Raw genomic sequence first — 23,198 nt, 5'->3', positions numbered from 1 at the left:
AGGGTCCCAGGCTGCCCTCCAGCAGGGTCCCAGGCTGCCCAGCAGGGTCCCAGGCTGCCCAGCAGGGTCCCAGGCTGCCCAGGGCACGGGGGCTGCAGAACCAGGGTTCAGCCTGGCTGCTTCCATGGGCAAGGAGCTGGTACTGCAGCGTAACACCAGCACTGCTGCTGCAAAGGCAGATGAGGAGCTGCGGCCACAGGAACCCCCTGAGGTTCTCTCCTCGCTGTGTTAGAGCGTCTCCAGCTCTGAGCTGTGAACCACATTGCAAAGCCAGGTTAGGCAGGGGAGGTTTAGGTTGAATATTAGGGAATATTTCTGCATGGAAAGGGTGGTCAGGCCTTGGCAGGGGCTGCCCAGGGAGGTTTGGAGTGCCCATCCCTGGAGGTGTCCAAGGAAGGGCTGGAGGTGGCACTCAGGGCTCTGGGCTGGGGACAAGGGGGGCATCGGGCACAGCTTGGGCTCGGTGATCCTGGAGGGCTTTTCCAACCTGATTCTGTGAAACAATGGAGCAGCCATGACACACGGCCCTAAAATTGGTGGGAAATACTGTAATCAATACATTGTTGCTGGTTTTTACAACAGCACCGTGTGAAGCTCTCAGGCCATTGTTGGTGAAAGTGTGGAAGCAGCCCATGAATCTGTGCGCAGAAAAATTCATGAAAGGGTTTTTAATAGTTCTACTATTATCTAACAGTTCTACTGTTCTACTCTTGCTGTCATTTTGAAGTCAAAGGAAGGTTCCAATACAATTCTGGACACCTCTGTGCATCCACGTCTTCTGAAGACTTTCTTGCATCTTCTGGCCTCAGGGGCAGCAGGAATGTGCTCCTCTCCATGGATTTGGCTCTCTGGAGGGTCAGTAGCTCCCCTCATCTTCAGAGGTGCTAAAATCTCCCATCTGTGGGTGGATGTTAAAGCCCCAAGCTGATGGCTGCGGAGCCAGGGAGTGGCTGAGGAGAGGCTGTCCTGGGGAGCCAGTCCTGCTTGGGGCGGGGGCCTTTTCCCACCGCCAGCTCTCCAGCCTCCAGGTGATCCCACTTTAAACACCAGCAAAATACAGTTCAGGAAAATTGAAGCTTTAATAGAAGATGAGTCATCTCTAAAGAGCTGCTGCGTTTGAAGCAGCAATTTGGAGCAGAGCTGTGTGAGACTCCGGGCTAGAGCCAAAATTAATGGAGAGCTCTTGAGCTTCCAGGAGTGTTCCCTTGCCCAGATCACTCTTCAGCAAAAACAATTACTTAAAATACTTACTGATAGTCAACACACTGTAAAGCAATCTTTCTCCTGTAATTGCATTGTTCCTGGTTGCTGTGGGGCTGAGGCCTCCCTGTCCCTTGCAGAGCCTTTGAGGTGATGGTCAGAGGGGTTTGAGTGCAGCTGCTGACACCAGCTGGGGTCACAAAAAGCCAGGCCTGAGCAGTGTGTCAGCCTTGTGCAACTCTCCATCCCCTGGGGTTTTTCATGGTTTTTATCCCAGTCATTGCAGTTTGAAATGGTTCTGCACTAGGAGTGTGCTGTAATGATATTATTACAACCTGATTTCTCCTGGTGACAGGGCTGAGGTTCAAATACCTCCTGTGGTGGCAGGGCTGTGGTGGAGGCAGCAGATGGGAGCTACAGGAGCCTCAAGAAGTCCTCAGTGCTGTGGATGCAAAAGACAGGAAAAACTGCCAGCATCACTCCTCAGGCATTATAATCCATAAAGCTGCTGCTCTTCATCCCTTCTGCTCTTCTCAAATAAAACCAAACTGTTGTGAGGCTGAAGTGACCTTTCCTGCATCTTGGAGCTGCAGAGCAAACACAAGGCTCTGTGATGGAACTTGGTGCCTCCAGGCATGGACCACATTGTTTCGGTTCCTGCTGCACAAAGATCTTGATAGTTGGTGCTGGACTGGGAGAATTCAGTTCTCCTAGAAAAATTGCCTTCAAAATGCACCATTTCCAGTGTATTTGGAACCAAATTCTGTGAAATAGCAGATGTATCAAAATCCAGGTGTTGTGCTGCTTCTGCACCTGGTGGGATCGATGGCCAAAAGAAAGAACAAATCTGGAATTATTTCTCAAGGCAGCAATTTCCTGAAGTGGGGAGCTCCCGGTATTCCAGGTCTCCCATGTAAAGCCAGGTCTGCACCCAGGCGTTGGCTTGGGACCTCTTGTCCCTTCCTGAGGAATGTGTGACATCCTTTGGAGATGAGGGGCTGTCACAAGAACATGAACCCATCCCTGGCACAAGCTGTGGAGCCCGGGATGTTTCTGGTGTCCATCAGTGGCTCTCCCCTTTGGGCTCGGGGGAGGCCTGGGAAAACCCTGTCAGAGTCACTCTGAGGTGGAATTTTAGAGTTTTATTTTTAAATTACAGTTGTTTTTGTTTTTTATTACGCGGACTCTTCCCGGGAGTGAAAGCAGCCGGGATTTCCGTGGCTTTATTGCTTTTAGCAGAACCCCCTGAGGCCGTGGCTCTGGGTGTGCCCTTGTCACTGCTCCCTATCAGCTCACATCTGCCACGGCTCACTGGGGAGGGGAGCCAAACCCTCCCTTTATGTAAACTTCACTTCTTTTTAATACAGAGCAAGAGCTTCGAGACCTTTCATGGCTCCTTCTCATTCTTCATGAGCTACATATGTACATCAGCTCCAACACTCTGTCAGGGAACAGGGGTTTTCAATCAAAAAGACTGTCAGGAAAGCTGATTCACTAACAAGAAAGCTGTCAAGCTGTGACAGCTGCTGTCTTTGCAACCCCAAACAATCTGTTCAGTGCTAACTCTGACTTATGCTTCCATTTATTATACAGCAGTAATGAGTTCTGGCCTCGGAAGCAGCGTTTGGGGGACTCACCTGGCTGCTTTGGTGGGGATGTGCAGCGTGTCAAATCACATCCGAGCTGGACATGAGCAGTTTGCTGCAGAAAAGTTCTGCTTCTGCCTTTTGAGTTCTTTTTTTAAATTCCAGTGTCAGTCCTTACCTCATTTTTGTACTTAAGTGCGAATCTGGAGATTTCATTACTGTTGGGAGCTAACAAGAGTATGATTTCTGATTTTTCCCCATTGTGTTGAATAATGGATTTCAGTTTAAAGACAACGTGTTTATCCCCAGAAACGAGTGAAGGAATTGGTTCTGGTGCTTAATTATCCCAGGATCTCAGAGACCACAAAAATCCTGGGAAGGAGCTGAGGGCTCAGGCTGGTGCTGCTGTCCAGGTGTCAGCATTCACACTGTCAGCCTTTGCTTTTAAAATGAGAAAAGAGGAAGAGCATTTGACATCTCCTCAAACAACATCTTCCAGCAGTACCTTACCGTCCCTAAATCTGCCTTGCTGCAGTTTGGGCTGATTACTGCAAGCCTGGCCCATCAGAGAGATGGGGTAGAGCTGATTCCTCTTCCCTTCCGTCGTGCATATTCAGTGCTGCAGTGTATCCCAGCAAATCACCTTCTGCAGCTCTGCTAAGCCAAATTCCTTCTGTTTCCCTGAACTTTGGGTGCTCCAGCTCAGCCCAGGAGTGCGTGGCCCTAAAGCAGGTGGTTTGCTGTAGGTAGCGAGTCTGTGGGGCACCTCTGGGGGATCCTGGCTAATTGTGGTCTCAAGTCATCAGGTGAGGGCAATAAATTCATCAGAGACCTGCAGGATGGCTCCAGGTCTCAGGTGTTTGATGGTGACTGTGCTGGGTTTTGGGGGGGTCACGCTGCAGGTGGGGGCACAGACAGGCCCCACCATGGCTGTTTGGGGGCTGGGCACTGTGCAGGGTGACCCCAGCAGGGTCACTCTTCCTTGATCCCGATGAGGTGCCCCTGGTGTGGTTTCTCCTTGCCCTTGGTGTCTCCTGCCTGCCTTCCCTGCTCCTGTGGGACTGGAGCAGAGCTCTGCCTGTGTTCCCAACCTGCTCTGAGAGATTTGCCTTTTTAGTTCCAAACTTTCTTTCCTTGGAAAACTACCAGCTTGCTTTAATTCCTTTTCTTCTCAACTTTGCTGCCAAAAGTTGCTACTTAGTAATTCCTGGAATTCGTTGAAGTCCATCACTTTTATCTTCCTTGGAGGGGGAGAAGCAGCAAAGGCAAAGCGCTCGTGTCTGTCACAGCCAGGCTCTGGGCCAGCTCTCCCTTCTGGACTGGCACCAGCTGTGTGGCAGCATCCCCATCACTCCTCCCTGCTCCTCAGTGCCACTCTGGGATGCTGAGACTCGTTTTTCCCCTTCAGCCCCCCCAGACACACTGGAACTCCCAGCAGGCCCGGTGTGCAATGCACCATCGGGTTTGTGTTTGCCCGGCATGGTTTCAGTCACTCTCGTGGTGAGGATGGTGCCATCGGCACCACCATCTGAGATGCTCCTGTCCCACTTGTCCCCCTCAGGTTCCTCTTGTTCTGAAGTTCCTGGCAGTGGGAAGTGCCCGGAGCAGAGGGGTTTGTTCCTTGGAGCATTCCCAGGGGTGGCAGGAATTGTTCTGTCAAACGGGATGTGGACACGTGCAAGGGGAGGGAGAGTCCTGGCAGCCAGGGCTGAACCACAGAATCAGGGAACACCCTGGTTGGGAAGGACCCATAGGGATCATCAGTCCAATCCCTGGCCCTGCCCAGACCCCCAAATCCCACCCTGGGCATCCCTGGCAGCGCTGTCCCAACGCTCCTGGAGCTCTGGCAGCCTCGGGGCCGTGCCCATTCCCTGGGGAGCCTGGGCAGTGCCCGGCACCCTCTGGGGAAGAACCTTTCCTGATCTCCAACCTAAACCCCCCTGGCACAGCTGAGAGTGGGGAGCATCCCCTCCCCTGGGGCCAAGGGCTGCTTGCAGCCCGCTCTGGGTCTGATGTGCCATTTCCAGTGCTCCCAATCAGCGTTTGTCCCTGTGGAGCCCACAGGGACCCCGAGTCCTGCTGCAGGGACACGGATCAGGTGCCAGCGTGTGGCTGGAGCTGCGCTCCTTGGATGCTGCTCAAGGAAGGGGTTTGTGTTCCCACGCTAGAGCAGCTCCTTTAATAGGGGATCAAACTGCACTTACAGAGCTGCCTTAAAGGGAATATGGGGAGAAAAGCGCTTTGCTGGAAAATAGAAAGATTAAAGAGATGCAGCATGAGATAAACCCCAATGGGCAGAGAAACAAAGCAGTTCTTCCAGCTTGCCTTTTCTTCTGCAGCTCCCTCAAGGTCTTTGCTTTGCTGCTTTTTGGGAGGCTTCATTAAGTTCTTCCCTCTTCTTTTTTTTTTTATCCCTGAAATACCTGTAAAACAGATTGTTCGGGTTTCCTGTCTGGAGGCCTATTACTTACTATTTTGTGATGCTGATTTTTATGTTTTCCACCCACATAACAATTACTGGTGGATTTTAAGCTTTGCACTCGGCACTGGGAGGTTTTCTGTCCAAACCCATAAATGGCACAGCAGCCAGGGATTTGGGTGGATACAAAGCAATCCATGAGCTGGAGCCGAGGGAGGAGCACGTTTGGGAAGCGGATGTGCCCTGTGACATCCCAGATCCCACGCAGGGAATGCCTGAGGATCCTCTCTCCTGAGGGGTTGGCACAATTGTTCAATTAATCCACATGGAAATACAGGGTTGGTGAAGGGAAATCCTGAGCAGGAAAGGGAAACCTGAAGGAAGGTACATTTAGATGGGATACTGGGAAGGAATTGCTCCCTGGGAGGGTGGGCAGGCCCTGGCACAGGGTGGCCAGAGCAGCTGGGGCTGCCCCTGGATCCCTGGCAGTGCCCAAGGCCAGGCTGGACATTGGGGCTTGGAGCAGCCTGGGACAGTGGGAGGCGTCCCTGCCCTGGCAGGGGTGGCACTGGATGGGATTTAAGGTCTTTCCACCCCAAACCAGTGTGGGATTCTGTGAAAAGCTCAAAAGAGACAGCGGGTTCCATCTAGAACTGAATTCTTACCGACACCTCCTGCATTTGCGTATAAATTTTATGGAAATGTACATGTCAAGATCCCAATGAATCCGGGATTCTGAAAAGTCATCAAGAAAAGCTGGAATAAATCAGCCTGTTACTTGCTGAGCCCAGTGGTTGTTCCAGTCGTGTCTCTCAAATGTTTCTGCATGGCAGAGAAGGTTCTGACGTGAAGAGTCATTATTAAACCACTCCATTAATCTGGGGAGAGGTAGGGCTGCTGCTCTGAATAAATTAGAAAAATTAAATAATCCAGAGTATCGAAAGCCCATCTTAATTATATAAAGTACAAGTATATAAAGTATATAAAGTACAAGTAACACTGTTTATATAATTACATGAAGTACAAGTAACACTGTTTGACTTGGTACTCTATTGGTAAAACACTCTGAGGGTGCATACACATAAAAAAATATATTTCAATATTGCTGACATCTGTTTTTCTGAGCACAAAACGCATCTCAGAAAACCTGTTCTCTTACCTGGAATTTTTTATCTTAACACCCTGGAAAGCAATTTCACTAACAAAAGGTGACATTAAGATGCCAAATTAAAAGCTGATGAAAACAGGGAAAAGAAAAGATTTTTTTTTTCTTGACATTTACAATTAATGCCACAAAAACGTTGGTTTAATCAGACAATATGGGGGCTCACAAAGGTGAAATTGGAAGTTTCCAGCCCTGAATGCTTGTGTAAAAGTTAATAAATTCAGCTCGTAATCATTATGCACATGCTAGTTATAATAATTTACTGTCCATACCAAATCTTTATAAGCATTGTAATTAAATATAAAATGCACATTAGAATTATAATGAGTAATTAGGGCAACATAACTAATGTGCATAAAAGTCCCGAAGCTCATTAAAATGTTAAAAGAGGAAACCTGCTCGGGCTGGAGTTGGTGTGTTGCCTGTGCCTGGGAATGCCGCGGGTTTAACTCTTCCTTTAGACACTTGAAAGCAAAGTGAAAATATTTGGGATGAGGACCAGGTTCAACAGGCCTTTGGGCTGGTTTTGAACAGAACTTCAGGTGTAAAGTTTGGGTTTCCATGTGAAGGCATTAGGGAGCTCAGATGTGCGGAGTGTCAGGATCAGGGACTGGTTTGGGTTGGGAGAGACCCTCAATCCCATCCCATCCCACCCCTGCCGTGGGCAGGGACCCCTTCCACAGCCCAGGCTGCTCCAAGCCCCAGTGTCCAGCCTGGCCTTGGGCACAGCTCTGTGTTGGGTGAGACCTGCGTGGGTCCCATGTGGTGACACCGAACCCTCGGTGACCCCTGGCAGCACCTCCAGGCCATGCTGGGCCCAGTTCTCCTCCCTCCCACACTTCTGCTCAGCCCCCTCCGGGGGGGATCCATAAATCTGTGGTTTTGGGGATGATAAACGCGTATTTTGGCTCAGGCCCAGCCGTCCCTCCCGAGCCATCTCACGGGGGACAGATGTGGAGGGCGTTGGGAAAACTCCAGTGAGGCGGTGTCTCAGAGCACCCACTCCAAAGAGCCTTTCCCAGCAAGGCACTCACAGCTATTGGGAAACTGATATTAAGTCAGTTCCCGTAATTCATTTCCAAGCCAGGAATTAGGCATTTATTTGAAGTGCCCTGCTCTGCAGGGATGAACCACGGGAGGGGATTGAACAAGGAGCCACTGTAGGGAGGAAAACCTCTGGATCTGAGTTACAGGAGCCAGTGCTGCTGACAGACACAGATAATCACATTTTTCCTCTATCATTTTATATAACCTTTATTTAGGAGACCTACAAATGACAATACATTTTAAATTACTCGTTTTACACCACGTTTCCTTGTTAACATCCCTGTTAGATTTTATTGCGGTGTCTCTGTCAGCCATTGATTTGTCTGGATAATCCTGCCCTGGGAGCTGTGGGAGGCTGTCCCCGCTTCCCTCCTCCTGCAGCCTCTCCCAGCTTACCCTCCCTCCTGCTGCTCCATACCTCTGAGCCAAGGTTTTATTTCCTTGCTGGCTGTTTATTGTTATTTATAATGAGCTGCTCCACACACCCTCAGACACAGGACTGTGCCGGCTGCTCAGTGGGAATCCCTTCCCACATCACTGGCTGAGGGGAAAGCTTCAGCTGTGAGAGTTTGAGGGGGTCTGGAGCTGGAATCTCATTTGTCCCACACCTCCCTTCAGTCTCAGCTTCTTTTTAACCAAATTTCTCCTCCCAGTTGTTGTCTCTTCCTGTTCCAGAGGAGACCTCGGCAGCAAGGTTTTGGGTGTGGGATTTCACCTGGAGCTGCTCAGTCTTCCAGGTCTGATGGATTTTTGGCTCCCTAATCAGTGCTCCAGGAACACAACTGCATCCCACAGTTTGTCTTTAGACTAAAAAGCATAAAATAACCTGACAGTGATAAATCCAAGAGACAGCGGCTCCAACGATCTCCGGTTTGTGTTTCCATGCCTTTATTAACCAGGGATTTCCTGGAGCAGGGAACATTGATTTCAATTCTCGTTCCAAACAAACAGAGGCTGAAATCCTTCTCAGAGGGAGATCTGAGAAAATTTCCTCCTCAGAAGTTTTCCAGCAGTTTCCAAACAGACCGCAGAGCCTGGAGTTGTTATGTGGAGCTGGGATGCAGCTGGCATCCCCTTCCCAGCTGCGCCCGGAGCACGGGGCCGGGCGCTCCTGCCTGAGAAGCAGCAGCAAGTGTTGTTACGCTCCATTTCATCCTGAAACACGTTGTCAGTGGTGTTCTGCTTTTGTGTAAAAACCAGCCAGCCAACCAAAACAAAAGCATCCCCAAAACCCCCAAAACAGCCAGCAAAAGCTGAGCAGGCCCAGGGGGAAGCAGCAAGGTGGTACTTCTTTGAAATAAAACAACTTTGTAACTCAGGCCTTTGCTCATCTCTTATTTGCTCTTCCAGTGGTCACATCTTTCATACAACCTGAGGGAAGGAGTGGGAATGTTTTACGTGTCCCTGTTGTTTTTATGGAGTAACAAAACCAATCTGTGTTTTTTCCTGTGCAGATTATGGAGACATAGACATGCAAATTGCTTATATATTTATTATCCCCTTCCAACGTTAATGTTACTGGGTGAAAGCTAATGCATTTATGGATTGGTTTGTTGTAGTCATGGGGATGGGGAAGCTGGAGGCAAAGGGTGAATTTGCCAGTCTGTGGACTGACTTGTGGGAGGATGGGAGCGATGGAAGAGGGAGAAGCAGCTCTGGTTTAACCCCAGGTGAAGCTCCCTCACCCGGTTTTGTTAAAATCAGGAACTGTGCTGAGTGCTCAGGGTGTGTTTGCTCTCCCTGGCCATGGCAGCTGCATTCCCAGGAGATTCCCCTCCTGCAAGGTGGGAAAGCAGCCGCTGGTGTGAGGGAGGGGACGTGGCTGCCACTGCTCTGCCCCAGAGCCACTGCTGCTCCGTGGAAAACACTGAGCTCCCTTTTAGGCTGTGTCACAGAGCGGGGTTTGGTCACTTGAACACCTTCCAAGTGCTGGCAAAAGCAGGGTTGGACCTGGATTTGTGGAAATGAGGCTTTGCAGAGCTGGGTACTGCGCGGGTTAAAGCGCACGAAGGAAGATCCCATCAGGAGCCCTTCGGGATGATTTACACGGAGGCCGGGAATGCAAAAGGGACTGCAAAGCATACGATGCAGAGATAAGGCTGCACAAGGGTTTAGCAGCACTCGATTGTTGAGTATTTAAGATTTACAAGGAGATTTGATTGGGTTTCCTGTAATTACAGCAATGCTTAACTACAGATCAGAGATAGCTGCGACCACCCGCAATCAATTCACACCCGGGTACAACGAGGCGTGCACCCGTTTCCAGGTGTGGAAAGGGACCTATCCAAACCCGCTGTGGTTCAGTGAGATATTCCCATCAAATCCCTTTGCCTTCCCCACCAGGGAGGGGTTTGCACCTCGAGGAGTGTGGACACGGGTGGGGCTCACTCAGCACTGCTGGGGCTGGAAGATGCTTCCTTTGGCCACCCCCAAGTTTCCATCCTGCCCATAACCCAAGCCAGCAACTCCTGGGCTTTCTTCCCAGCTTTTTTGAGAGCCCTGGCAGGGTCAGGCTCAGCTGGGGTGGCCCAGGGACCCCTCACCACTCAGGTGGTTCAGCCAAGGCTCATGAGGAGCTCCTGGTGAGGGAAGCAGAGCGAGGCAGGCAGAGCTCCACGTGTCCATAAACACCTTAAAGCAACATCTGGAGAACTGCTCAGGAAAAAATAAACAGATTTTTATTTATAAGTTATGTGGTTTGGTTTTTACAGCATTTTGATGATGCACATAAATTACCGTTTAAAACCAGAGAACGTAAAAAGTTCCAGGAGGAGGCAGTTGTTTCCTTTGATAATCTCTTTCCTGAGGAATTTGCTGTGTTTTATTTTCAGCTGGCGGTTCCTTTTGCTGGCAACAGGAAAACCTGACAATTGCTTTTTATCTTTATTTGTGTCTGTAGTTCTAAGCTCCAAAAGTTTATTACTATTTACAGTGTTTACTATTTAAAAAGACAAAATGCACTTACTGAAACTTCCAACTTACATATGCAGTGGAATCATGGGAAAGTCACTTGTCTCTGGTATTTGTGGTTGGCTCATAATTTTGGAGGTTGATTCCTTTAATCTGAGATCTGAAAGGCCACCTGAGCTCTGGGTTTGTGGGTGTTTGCAGCCAGTGCAGGAGATAAGAGGTGCTGGCCCTGGGGACCTGCCACAGCCTCGCAGTGACAGGGGGTCCTCGGAGCCTCTCGGTGCCCCAGTGCTGGGGGTTCCTTTTCCCAGCCCTCGGGGTTTAAACACACCTCGTGCGCACTAATGCTGATGGCTGTGGGTTGTGCTGGGTAACTGGTGGAAAAGCAGCTTTTTCCAGGACTGGATTGCTCTCTCTTCACGTCTCAGCTGGGTTTTTACACCAGACACACGGAGTAGGATCTGCAGTGTGGGATAATTTTCATTCTGCTGGAGCAAAAAGTGGTGGAATGTGCCTCGAGCTGGAGGAGACCCCGCGCCAGGCGGAGGGGCCGAGGAGGAGCAGCGGCGTTGGGTCACCTGCCTATCCAGATACCAATGTCCACTTTACAATTCTTTTTTTTCAGTTGCCCCCACAATTCAGGAACTTAAATCCAGCGGTGTGGTGCTTGGAGGGAACGGCCTGATCCGGTGCGAAGGTGCAGGAGTGCCTGCCCCGGTCTTTGAGTGGTACAAAGGAGAGAGGAAGTAAGTAGCCACTGCTCGCCCACCCCTCGTGTGCCAGGGCTGCTGCCAGGCTGGGGCTGCCCCGGGGTGACCATTCCAGCAGCTCCCCAAGCTCCAGCAGCGGGTGCTTGGAGCTGCTGGCTCCCGGAGCTGCCCCGTGGCCATGGCTCCTGTTCTGTGAGAGTGGAAATTGCAGTAACAGCCTGACATCCCAGCGTGCTGCAGGAATTGCAGCCTTTGAAGGGGAATAGCCAGGAAAGCACTGGAAAATCTGCAAGAAGGATTTTTGTTTAATTTGTCTTCCTCAGTTTGGAAAGCAAGACTTGGAACCGGTGTGAATTGTGCCCCGGTTGTGCCGGGGTGGTCTGTGTTCCGTGGGGTCAGCAGAGCTCTGCAGGTCACTGCAGCCAAGGGGGCCAGGGGAGCACTCCCTGCCTGAACCTGAAACCTGACCATGTGCTCTGGGTTTGTGTGCAGCCCCCTGCCCTCCTGGATCATGGGGGCTGTGGGACAGCAACAGGCACCTCTGCAGAGTCACCTTGATTTTAAAGGCAGGTCACTGGACAGGGAGATGTTTTTCTTTTGAACAGGACATTTTGGGTTGCAGCTCTTGGCTTGTGCAGGAGCTCATTTTTGTTGGGGTCACACGGTGGTGCAAAAGGAGGTGGATATTGTCCCTTGTAACTGGGGAGCTTTGGGAATTTCCAAGCTCCCAAGTGGTGGGTTTTTCAGCTCGAACATCCCATTAAACCTGGGAGCTGGCAGGAGAATATTAATGACCCTTTTTCACAGAAAGCCATCTGTCAGCTCCTTTCTCAGCTGCTCCCCTCCTGCAGCATGAGCTGCTGTCCTCCTCCCTCCTTGCTGAGCCATTGCATCCCACCAAACCTTCTCTGAAACTGATCTTACCTATACGGACCAGGAAATGTTTCTCCCCTGCTGGTGAAATCCATCTGCATCCCATTTCCATGGCTGCTCATGGTTGTGTTGTGCCTGTCCTGGGGGCGGTTGTGGCACAAACACCGTTTCTGTGGGAAGGATTTCAGAGCAGGTTTTGGCACTTTGGGTTCCATTAGCAGCTCCCAGCATGCTGATCACCTTTCTGTTTATAACTCTGACCAAATTCTTTTCTGCTGAGCACATTCAGTGCCACAGCAGCAGCAGGAAAAGTGAGGCAGAGCATTTCAGGACACCCAAGCTGTGCTTCTGCTCCTGTTTTGGTTGGTGTTTCACCTCAGCAGGAAACTCTCTGTCCTGCTGGGTCTTGCTTCTCAAATGCTGGGTTAAATCTAACACTCCATCCTTTGATAATCATCATCTGATGATCCCTCGGGGGATCATCCATCTGATGATCCTTGGGGGTCCCTTCCAGCTCAGGGTATCCTGTGAGCTGTTGTTGGTACATGACTACAAAGGTGCTGGGGATCTCTGAGCCCTGTCCCTTGCAGGAAAGAGGAAAATACCCCCGGGCTGGTTTTGGATCCAGTGTCTCCCCTCTGCGGCTGGGTAGAGGTAGAGGATGGGCAGCCAGCTCAGGATGAGCCTTGGCCAGCTCAGGCACTGCTTTAATGCAGAGCTGAGAGGTCCAGCTCTCAGAGGGAGCTCACAGCAGCACCTACATTACCCTGCAGATAATTTGCAGCTGTACTCCACGGCTGAGTTTGCACCCTGGCAGTGCACACCCTTCTGGACTTTCTGCTAACACAATAGAGAGATTCCTACTTTTTTTGGATACTCTTGGACTGGGACTTCTCTTTTTTAGAAATCTGGATGGATTGTTCAATAAATTAACAGTGGGAGTTATCCCTGTAATCATAACTGTGCGTGCAGTGTCTGCAACAAGGCTTTTGGGGGTGGAAACTGCATTGTTGTTACTGAGATTAATGTAAATCCAGACCCACCATTCCCAGACTCCAGGGATCATCTCATCATAAAATAACCATTAAAGCTAAACACAGAGGCAGTAACAGACTGCACTGAGGTAAAGTTATTGGTTTTGAGGCAGAGAGGGCTAATTCTGCCTAATCACTGAGCTCCCAGGGGTTCTGTTCAATAACTTCCCACAGGTGCTGGTGCACAGGGTGGGGAGAACTGGGAAGAGAACATTTTGGGGGAGAAGTTAATAAAAGCATCTTGAAATTGTTGTAGAAACATCCCATGGTTGGGTTGGAAGGGATCTTAAAGTTTATCATGTTCCAACCCCCTGCCATGGGCAGGGACATCTTCCACTATCCCAGGGTGCTCTAAGCCCCATCCAGCCTGGCCTGGGGCACTTCCAGAGATCCAGGGGCACTTCAGGGATGGGGTGCTGGAAATATGTGTGGCTTTGAAGAGTGTTGAGGATTCCCTGTGGAGAGCAGAATGGCTTCACTGTGCCAGCTCTGGACCCACATCTGCTCCCAGGCTGTGTTCTGGGGTTACAGAAGTTAGAACTCAGACATTAAACAGCCACAGGGAAGAAGCCCAAAAGTCACCTAAATAAAATATTAAAATACTAATTCTCTTTTCCTTCTCAAAGCAAACAAGACTTACATTTGAAATAACAAAACTCATTATCATGGCTTCATCAATTACGACAACGTGCAGGTATTCCAAGATGAAAGCAAAGGCAGGGCCCTGGGGGCTGGCACTGATGGGGAGCTGGGGATGCGTGGGAGCCATCCCTGGAATGAAAAGGAGCTCGCTCTTCCCTTTGTAAGTGGCACAGAGCAAAAGGGGAAGGTACGTGCAGGGTGTCTGCACACCCCGAAATGCTGCTGCAGCCTGGGAGGCCCTGGGCGAGGCCCAGAGCAGGACTGATGAGCGTGTGCTGGTGCTGAGCAGGGCCCAGCAGCGCAGGGAGCAGCTCATGCACGAGGAGGAGCATCTGCTGCCTCCCGCCGCACACGGCCACCCTCCGGAGCTCTGGGAATCGTGGGGCTCACTGATACGCATCCCTGTCCTGCCCCCTTTGCTCCAGAACTTCCAGTCCTGATCCCCAGCATCAGCCCCTTCCCAGCAGGGATGTGAGGGAAGGGGATGTGGGAGCAGTGGGAGGAAGGGAAGGGCTCTGAGCTGGGGCCTCGTCCCCTGGGCAGCCTGGGGAAGGCAGCAGGTCACAACAGGCAGACACTCTCCATGGTTTTGAGGCAAATGTCACGTGTGACAGGGCATGGGGACAGCAAAAATCCCAACGCTCCATTTTCTCTTGGAAAAGAGGGAGATAAACCTTACAACTGAAATGGAGATGGTGCAGTTCAAGCTCTGCTTATGGGCCGAAAGGGTGGAGCTGGCTTGGAAACAGCTGGTACAAACCACAGGATCCCACACTGGTTTGGGTTGGAGAGGGTCTTAAATCCCATCCCATTCCAGCCTCTGCCATGGGCTGGGACACCTCCCACTGTCCCAGGCTGCTCCCAGCCCCAATGTCCAGCCTGGCCTTGGGCACTGCCAGGGATCCAGGGGCAGCCCCAGCTGCTCTGGGCACCCTGTGCCAGGGCCTGCCCACCCTCCCAGGGAAGAACAGGCAGAGGTGGACACAGAGCTCTGGCTCTGGTACCCCTGGGAGAGGAGCGGGGATCAAACCCGAGGGACAGTGATCCTGGCTGCAGCTCGGGCAGGTGTGGGAGCAGCAGGGGAGGTTGGGAGTGAAGAACTCTCTCGGAATTTTCTGCAGGAGAGGCAGGAAACAGGGACAGACGTTGGTGGGTTTAGAAGAAGAACATCCAGAGGCTGAGTGGACAAATTTCTGCCTGGTACAGAAGTTTTCTCCTTCTGGAAAAAAGATGAATCTTCCAAGTGCAGTGTTCTCCCCAAACCAGGCACTTCAATCCCATTTTTCTGTGTTTTCATGTCCATGGGATGTGCCATGTCCTCTCCCCAACCTTGGGCTGGAGGAGCAGAGTCCTTTACAGCAACACAAACTGCCCAGGGAAAGGAAATCCCTGTGTGAGCAGCATCCTGCAGGGATCCGATGGGAAGAGGGGCACTCACGTAACAATGAGGAATGTTCAGTCCACAACCCGCACAAGTGCAATTAATGACAGATTTGCCAAGGTTTTCAGACAGAATGGTGGAAGATGGCATTAATTCCCAGGATATATGATTATATCCTTCAATATAGCAGACAAAAATTGTATTCTTAATCCAAAACTCTGCTCCTTATGGGAAATAGAAGGAATTATGAGTAATAACTGTAGCGAGTTCTTAATAACACGGTTCCCCTTCTCGTCTCCTTGTTTGAGCAGACATGGTTTGCCTACGACAACATCATTAAAGTTGGTCCTCTTGCTTTGTCCTGGTGCCCAGCGATGCTCCTGACATGGCTTTGGGAGCAGTATCCAAACACCTGCATTTTTCCTATGGATTTGGGGTGGGAAGCTCAAAGTTGGGTGAAAAGACTCCTCATTTGGCTTTTTCCTGTGCTTCATTACCTGATCCTGCCCTCAGCAGTGCTGCTGGAGCACTTTGTCCCTAATTGCAAGGCTCATTTGCAGCTGCAGAGCCCCATAAATGAAACCATGGTCACAATCCTGACTGCTAATCTTCACCTGCCATCAGCCAGAGCTGTGAAAGGATGCAGCAAACTCCAGAGGCTGAAAAAACCCTCTTAGAAAGACTTACCACGTACCTTTCTGCCCCAGGGAGGGGATTTCAATTTCCAGTTGGCTTTGCCCAGCTTAAAATCCAAGCTGTGCACCCGGGAGCTTCTATCCCCTGTCCTCTGGGCAGGAGGGGCTGTGGGTGTTTCTGTTCCTTCCGCTGCAGGACACGCAGGCAGCACCGTTCCCTCAGCACCCCCAGCCCCGGGGCTGTCCACGAACTCTGCAGTGTGCCAGGACCTGCACAGGCACCGGCAGCTCGCAAAGAGCTCTCGGTGCTCCCAGGGCTGTCTGCAAAACCAGCAAAGAGAAGAGAGGTATAAAAAATAAATCTTGGTTGTGGTATGTGAGTTATAGACATTTTCTTTTTGCTTTCTAGACTGATCAATGGTCAACAAGGAATCACTATTAAAAATTATAGTACAAGATCCCTTCTTACTGTTACCAATGTGACAGAAGAGCACTTTGGCAACTATACTTGTGTCGCTGCCAACAAGCTAGGGACGACCAATGCCAGCCTGCCTCTCAACCGTAAGTAACGGGGACGTGTGGCAAATGTTCAGGGTTGGTGCTTCCCACATCCGTGGATTCCAAAGCCCAAAAGGAGCAGCGTGCTCGTTCCCTCTCAGCACCCTGGAAATGCCATGGCCTTCGTCGGGACTCGAAGGTTGTGCGCCTGGTGCTGGTTGTTCCGTGCTGCAGAAGGGTTTGGGCTCTGAGAGCCGTGGCATATTTTGGGGGATCAGGGAGTTGCGGATCTGCCAGCAATCCCAGCTAACCCACCCCGCCATGGCGGTGCAGAGGCACAGTTTGCACAGCCACAGCTTCCTGCTCAGAACGGCAATCACAGGTCCCTTGGGGCCACTGCGACAGAGGTCAGAGCTTCCCCAGCACATTCCAAGGAATACCCTGAGCTGGAGAAGGGGGATGTGCCAGAGCTCTCTCACACCTCGGTTTGTCAGTCGCTGGGGCAGAGAAGTGAAATCTCTTGGAAAAGACAGTGAGCGGTGTGAGAGGCAAAGCGTTGGATGTGCAGCGTGGAGATTGCCCAAAATGGGTCTCCAAGGTCCTGTTTGGGAGGTGTTTGTAGCTGTGGCTTGGTGGCATTTCGCTGCTGTTGGATGTTCAGCCATCTGCTGGTGGATCCACGGGTGTTTGTGGTGGAGCGCTGGTGCTGCTCTGTTCTGATGGCGACAAAAGGCAGAGACAAAGCTCGGGGTGTATCCTGCACATAAAGATACTCCTCACTGAGCGGAAATGCGGGCTTTCAGTTGCTAAAATCCCACAGTTACTGCCTTCCAGCCGGGAAGTTTCCTCCTGAACTTACTCCCCCTATGATGTGTGTTGTCAGGAGGTTCTGAATTCCTGCAGAAGAGACGTAACAGGCACAAAATTACGGGGACCCTTTGCTGCCATTTATCTAATATTTGGGAGGTCATTACCAAAGTGGGAACGATGTAACACTTATTTTAAACAGGAAATGCAAGTGAAAACAAAGGAGTATTACACCAGAAGGAGCTGGAATTTGGTGTATTTGCAATTCAGAGCAGGTAAAAGGAAGGGTCTGGCTTCAGTTGAACAGAGCAGAGCTGAGACTGTCTATGAGCTGCTGCCAGGATTTTTTCCATCTTAAATTGTGAGGTGCCTTGTAGCCACCCTTGAAAAGCTCTTTGAGAGGCAGAGGTTGAAAATGTCATAGAAGTACCAAGCACATTGATACCAATCATAAAAATAGATGTTCTCCATCATGAAAGAGAGGGGGTGTGGGAAGCAGAATGGTCGGAGAGAAAATATGGAAATCTGGGTGTGCTCCTGACCTCGGGGGGGAAATGGGGGAATGTTGGCTCAGAGGTTTGACTCAAAGACCAAGCTGAAATGTCTTATTTTATACTGTGATTGTTTTAATCCAGCCAAAACAAGGAGAGCTGTCCTAAAGGTGGTGATCTGGATTTTGGTTGGGAATCAGGATTATTTGGTGGAGTTCTTCCTTTGCTTATAATTTACATTAATATTATCTAGAAGCATTATCCCTTTAAAAAAAACAACAAAAAAATAAGTAAGAAAAATTCTCAGGGTAGCAACTTGTTAAGTGTGGACTCCTCAATCCTTCAGCAAGAACCTTCTCCTGTGAAACTGCTCCATTTCGTTTTGTTGGCAGTGGGAGTGGGCCATATGTGCTGGTTCAGGTATGTGCGAGGGAGCTGCGAGCTCTGCGTGGTTGCAGCACTCAATAGCCAAACGTAAGGCTAAGGACAGTTTCATTTGTTACTCGAGGAGTGTTAAAATAGAATTGCTGCCTTATTTCAGGGAACATTGCGGTCTGTAGCTGCACCGGTGTGACACAGTCTGAGGAGTGCAGTGGCCTCGTAACGGCGGCGATTCGGGAGCCCCTGTTGGGTGTGCAGAGACGTGGCAGGGGGGATCCCAAATTCCCCACAGAGGGAGCAGCTCAGCCCCAGTGTGACCCTGTGCTGTGACCTGGGGGAGCTTGGGATACCCCATCCCATGGGGAACCCCTGGGGTGTGCAGAGACCTGGCAGGGGGGATCCCAAATTCCCCACAGAGGGAGCAGCTCAGCCCCTCAGTGTGACCCTGGGCTGTAACCCTGAGCACAGGGCACACCTGCACTGCCACGGTCAGCTCCTTGCCCAGCAGGGCTGGGGAGTGGCCCCTGGCTGCTTTCTGCTCTCAGGGTGGGCTTTTTAACCAAAATGTTGCAGCAGAGTTAAATAATCTGTGTTTTTTTCCTTGCACGTCCCCATATAACACACATAACGTACATAATGTACCGAAATGGCACAGCAGCTGGGCACAGCTGGGCGCCTTTCTCGGGGACAGGACTGGGCCCAATCTCCATTACTGGGCTCTGCATCCAAATACATCAAACCCCAGGATAGCAGGAAAAGGATTATCTCCTTTACTGTGGAGAGGGCTCTGGCTCTCTGTGATCCATCAAGGAGCCCTGAGCTGACAGAAAGCCATGAGGAGGGTGAAGGAATGTCAGGACAAGGTCCAGGCTGACTCTGTGTGGCTGGGACATGGAGGGAGCCCAGGTGTAGCAGGGTGAGGAGAGCTGTCTGGGCTGTGGCTGCTCACCCGGGCCAGGGGACAGCCCTGCTGCTGCTGTGAGCTGGGGACATCCGTCAGAGGTCATCCAGAGCCACTCCTGCCCTGGGGACAGGCAGCCAGGTCACTGGCTGGGGAGTTAGGAACATCCCAGATCCCTCGAACACGAAGGAGTTTATCCTGTCCCTGACTGAAGCCCCTTTGGCCATGCCTAAGATCCAGTGATTAATAATAAATCCAGCAGCTGGAAAAGAGAAAGTCTCAGCCTGGTGGGGAAAACGCAGAGAAGCAGCGGCTCCAAAAAATGAATAATGAATGGAAATTTGCTAATTATTCATGGCTGGGTCCTCTGGATCCTCCAGCTATGTTGGTTTTTGTGGGGAAGCGTTTGAAGCGCGGGATCCTCCCGGAGCAGCCCCAGGAGGCCCCCTCGGACCGGCCCGTCCTGGCCTCCCCGGCCCAATTGATCGGCTGTTTAGCTCAGCCTGCCTGGCTTTTCCCAGGATTTCTGGTACTTGAAAGTGTAGTGGTTTGGTCCAAAATACTCATTACTGTTTATCTGCTGTGAGATAAGAATTAGGAGAAATGCAAAACAGGCACCAAACTTGAAAGAATATAAAGAAGTTTATTAACAGACCTAAAAGGAGAAAAAAATTAAAAAATACCACCTTCAGAACTCTCCTCCTCCCCCCACCTTCCTCCCTTCTCCCACTGACAATGTGAAAAGACAACCCTTAAGATGTTCAGTCTGTTTACCACTTCCATAATAACCTTGTTCAGTCCATTTAGAAAGAGAAGTCTCTTCTTGCTCATGCTATGAAAACATTATCACAACGAGACAGCCGCCCACTTCCAAATATCGTTCAGTCCATTTAGGAAGAGGAGTCTCTCTGCCTGCGTGTGAGTCCTTTCCCCCGACTTGCAGCTTTTCCCGCAACTGCCTTCGAGGGTCCACTCTTGAAGTTTTTTGGGGTACAATTTTAAGGTTGAGCCGTTCAGAAACAAAAACAGAGGCCCTTCTCCTTCCCTGGGAGCAAAGGGTCTTCATCATCTTCATCTTTAGGACTATCTCTGGGAGCATCTCTACGGACTGAGGTTTTCTCCTTTCCCGTTCGGAGCAAAAGTCCTCATCTGGTTCATCTCTACGGACTGAGGTTTTCTCCTTTCCCGTTTGGAGCAAAAGTCCTCATCTGGTTCATCTCTCCCTGTCCAAACTTCTCATGAAATTACAGCTGCGTCAGCATCTGCCTATCTCAGCGCAGGTGCTTTTGCTCACGAGTTGAACACTCCACCCCCCATATCTTCATGAAATTACAACAGGATACTCTGATATATCATAGCTTCACAACAGACTTTCAGCTTTAAGCATCTACTCTCTCTCTCCCCTCAGGCTTTCAGCTCTTCACAGCAATAAAAGGGTTACTCTCACCTCGGCCTTGCAGCTTTACAGCTGGAATGTTGAATTTTTTCTTATCGCAGTGGAGAGGGGGGAGAGCCGAGCTGCTCTGGCTGCCCACGGCAAGGCAGTGGGGGGGGTTCCACGGCTGGAACAGGTCCATGGCTCCAGGATGGCCGTGGCCCGGCCCGGCCTGGCCCAAGCAGGGCCTGGCCGGGCCCACTGGGCCCTGCTCGGGCCCTGCAGCCACCTGTCCCAGCGCCGGAAACGAGAGAGAGCTTGGGGGGGAGTTTGCCTATTCTTAAATGTGGATCACAGAGGTGATCACAACTTTAAGTGGCTTAGAGAATTGTCCATATTCAAACTGGCCAGCTGATAGGTTCTATCAGTTCCCAGAGGAAACTGTAAGCACCCCTTAGCAAGGACGTCCCTTCCGGGACTATGCTTGCTAACCTATGACAGAAAGGAAGAGGAATGTGGTCCTTTGCTGTCGGTAAAGCTGGGATGTGCTGACTCATTAAGCCCAGGAGATGAGGCGTTCAGGAGAGTACCCAGGGCAAGAGGTTCCCTCTCCAGGGGCGAGGAGCCAGCGGGGAGCGAGGGAATGGCAATTCCTAATTAAGCAGATTTGGCTTTTAAATTAGCCCAATGTTCATTTGAGACAAAAGGCATTTTCCTACAGACAAATTTGCCAGGCTCTGGGGATGGGAGAGGGAATTGTCATTAGCCACTGGCAGCCAAAGGAGGGTTATTGAGGGGTTTTTCCCAACAGCCAAGTCTGAGATGTCTCAATTGCTGCTCAAGCAGCCCTTCCTCACCCTGGTGCCTCCTGTCCTTGTGCTCTCCTCACCACACATGGGAGTGGCTTTCCCACTTTCCCTCCCCACAGCTGAGTTGTGGCAGAAGGGTTTTACTCCCTTTCTTTGATGAGGGTAAAGGTGGAGCCATATCTCAGCCTCTGCTCCCCAGGATGGGATGTGGGATGTGGGGTGCTGTCCCCACAAGCCCTTGGTGAGCTGCTGGAGATCCCAGCACAGGGATCAGCTCCGTGGCACAGCAGATCCAGGTGGATCAGGCTGTGGGGAGCACTGGTTTGGAGTCCTGGCTCAGTCAGGGGTGTGACGCCAACCCCACACCTCTCCAGCCTGGCAGAGCTCCTCGTCTCTTCTGCCTCAGCACCTGTTAAATTAGGGCGAGAATCTGAGGGGTTCTTCAGGTGCTGCAGTTTTAATCTGTAGATTTATTCTGTAGAAACTCTAACCCTACTCCAGAGACTTCGTAGAGGGATTAAACTCACTGCACTGTGGGGCCTCTGTGTGTCCCCTGAAGGTATCACCAACAAAAGCCTGGGCTCATGTAAAGCCACCACCTCTGAGAAGATGTAAATTACCATTACCCCTCTATTACCTCTCTTAAGAAGAGGTATTATTTCTGTGTTCCAAAGAGCACCTCCCATACATTCCCTAATATTTTCAGGAATCCTAGAAATAACCTGACTGATAAGGGGCACCTTTCTTAAGAAAGCCTTGCAATCCACAGGAAGCATCCTTCTCCTTTCCTAACAGCTGCCAGAGAAATTGCTCCTTCACATGGCTGGTTATATGATTCGAAGATGTTACTGATGTCCAGGTTTATACAGAATCCTTGGATATATTGCCAGTAACTATGAAAAAAATGTAAATAATTGCAAAAAGCTGCCCAAGAGGTCAGGAGTAACATCTGGAAGGAGAAGGAGCCTTGTGAGAGGGATGTGGTGGTATTTTCTGTGCTGATTTAATTGCACAAGGACTTCACTGAGCAAGCATCTGACTGTACTCCTGGTTAGTGCCACATGCTTGGAATCTTGTCTCCAGCATTCCGGAAGCGCCAGACCGTGCCCTCAATTTCCATGTGTTGATTGCCTGGTGTGCTGGTTCCTACTCGGAGATTCCTAATTAAACTCGTGTATTAATATTCCCAATACATCGGCTGCGTATCGGAAACATAAACAAGATGAGTTTTCTCCCCCAAATGTAAATGAGCTCGTTATAAATTGTGGTTCCCCGGTGGCACCACGAGCTGTTGGTGTTGGCTGCTGGAGCCCCAGGGATGCAGAGGGCTCGAGGGTCTCTGCTAAGGGGTGAAGGGGCCCTGCTGTGAGCCCTCTGCCAAACCAGGGCACCGTCTCCACGGTGATTCCTGGCAGTGCTTCCCACTGTGCCAAGTCCTGGCAATCAGGGCCAGACCTGAGGGGGCTTCGTAGATCTCCTCAGTGACAGACTCGATGGTCTTAGAGGTCTTTTCCAGCCTGGATGATCCTGTGTGAATCGAGGGCACACCCTGATGCTGCTCCCACTCCTGCCAGGTGCTGGACTCGCTCCCTGGGATCCATAGAGAGCCTCCACGTTGTGGGCATTTTATAGCCCTGCTTCTTCCTCACTTTGGTAACTTTTCTTTGGATTTAAACCAAGCTGAAGCCTGCTCCACCCAGCGCAGTCAGTGTGGGAAGGAGAGCAGGGTTCTCAGGAGAACTGGGATGTGGGCACAGGGAGGGAGGGGCAGTGCCACTGTGGGTGGTTCTGCCCGGAGTGGCCCCTGCTGCAGCCAGCTCTGGGCTCCCCCTCCCAGCCCTGACTCCCGGATCTCCCGTGGGATTTCTCCCCCGTATCCCAGGCTGGGTGTGGGAGGTTCATCAGGAATTTACAGAGCCTTAATTAACGTGCCAGCACTGCTTGGGTCGTGGCTGTTCACACAGTTCAGTGTCATCGTTAAACTCAGCAGTTTCATTTTATTGACTGAGAAATCGTATCTCAGTGCCTTCGGATATGTGACAGGTTTCTGCTCGGTTTTAGCTCGATAGCTCTGCCTGGCCCACCAAATCTGACATTTCTGAAGAGAAATACACTCTCCAGGGAAATTCCCTTTGTGTCCACAGTTTCTGCTGTTGTCCAATTACCTAAGAAAGATTTTGCTATTTTATCTCTCAAATACCGGCCTGGAAAGCAAATCAAATTTCAATTTGCATAGTTCTGTTTCAGCCAGGAGGGCTAGTCTGCGTCAGAAAATATAAAACGTGTGTGTAGGTATATATATATTTATCAACTTAAATGAAAATTCCTGTTCTC

The 23,198-nt window shown here is 50.7% G+C and overlaps 1 protein-coding gene across 5 annotated transcripts in view; it reads left to right on the top strand.

Moving 5' to 3' along the window:
- Window positions 1-23,198, top strand: part of NEGR1 (neuronal growth regulator 1) — a 192,322-nt gene that overhangs the window by 129,929 nt on the left and 39,195 nt on the right. For 3 of the 5 annotated variants that reach the window (XM_042030999.1, XM_042030997.1, XM_042031000.1), the window contains exons 5-6: window positions 10,953-11,073; window positions 16,012-16,163. In XM_042030999.1, the coding sequence (XP_041886933.1) occupies window positions 10,953-11,073; window positions 16,012-16,163 (273 nt within the window). Of the gene's footprint in view, window positions 1-10,952; window positions 11,074-16,011; window positions 16,164-21,119; window positions 21,296-23,198 lie in introns of those variants that run through there. The other 2 variants (XM_042030998.1, XM_042031001.1) reach the window with 2 other exon arrangements.

Source organism: Corvus kubaryi, unplaced genomic scaffold (genome assembly GCF_017639235.1).
Source record: "Corvus kubaryi isolate FWS band 111438036 unplaced genomic scaffold, C.kubaryi_AGA036_p1.0 37334, whole genome shotgun sequence".
In the NCBI taxonomy this organism is placed as follows: Eukaryota; Metazoa; Chordata; class Aves; order Passeriformes; family Corvidae; genus Corvus; species Corvus kubaryi.
Note: the sequence above shows the minus strand (reverse complement) of the source record. Positions and strands in the feature narration are given on the sequence as shown.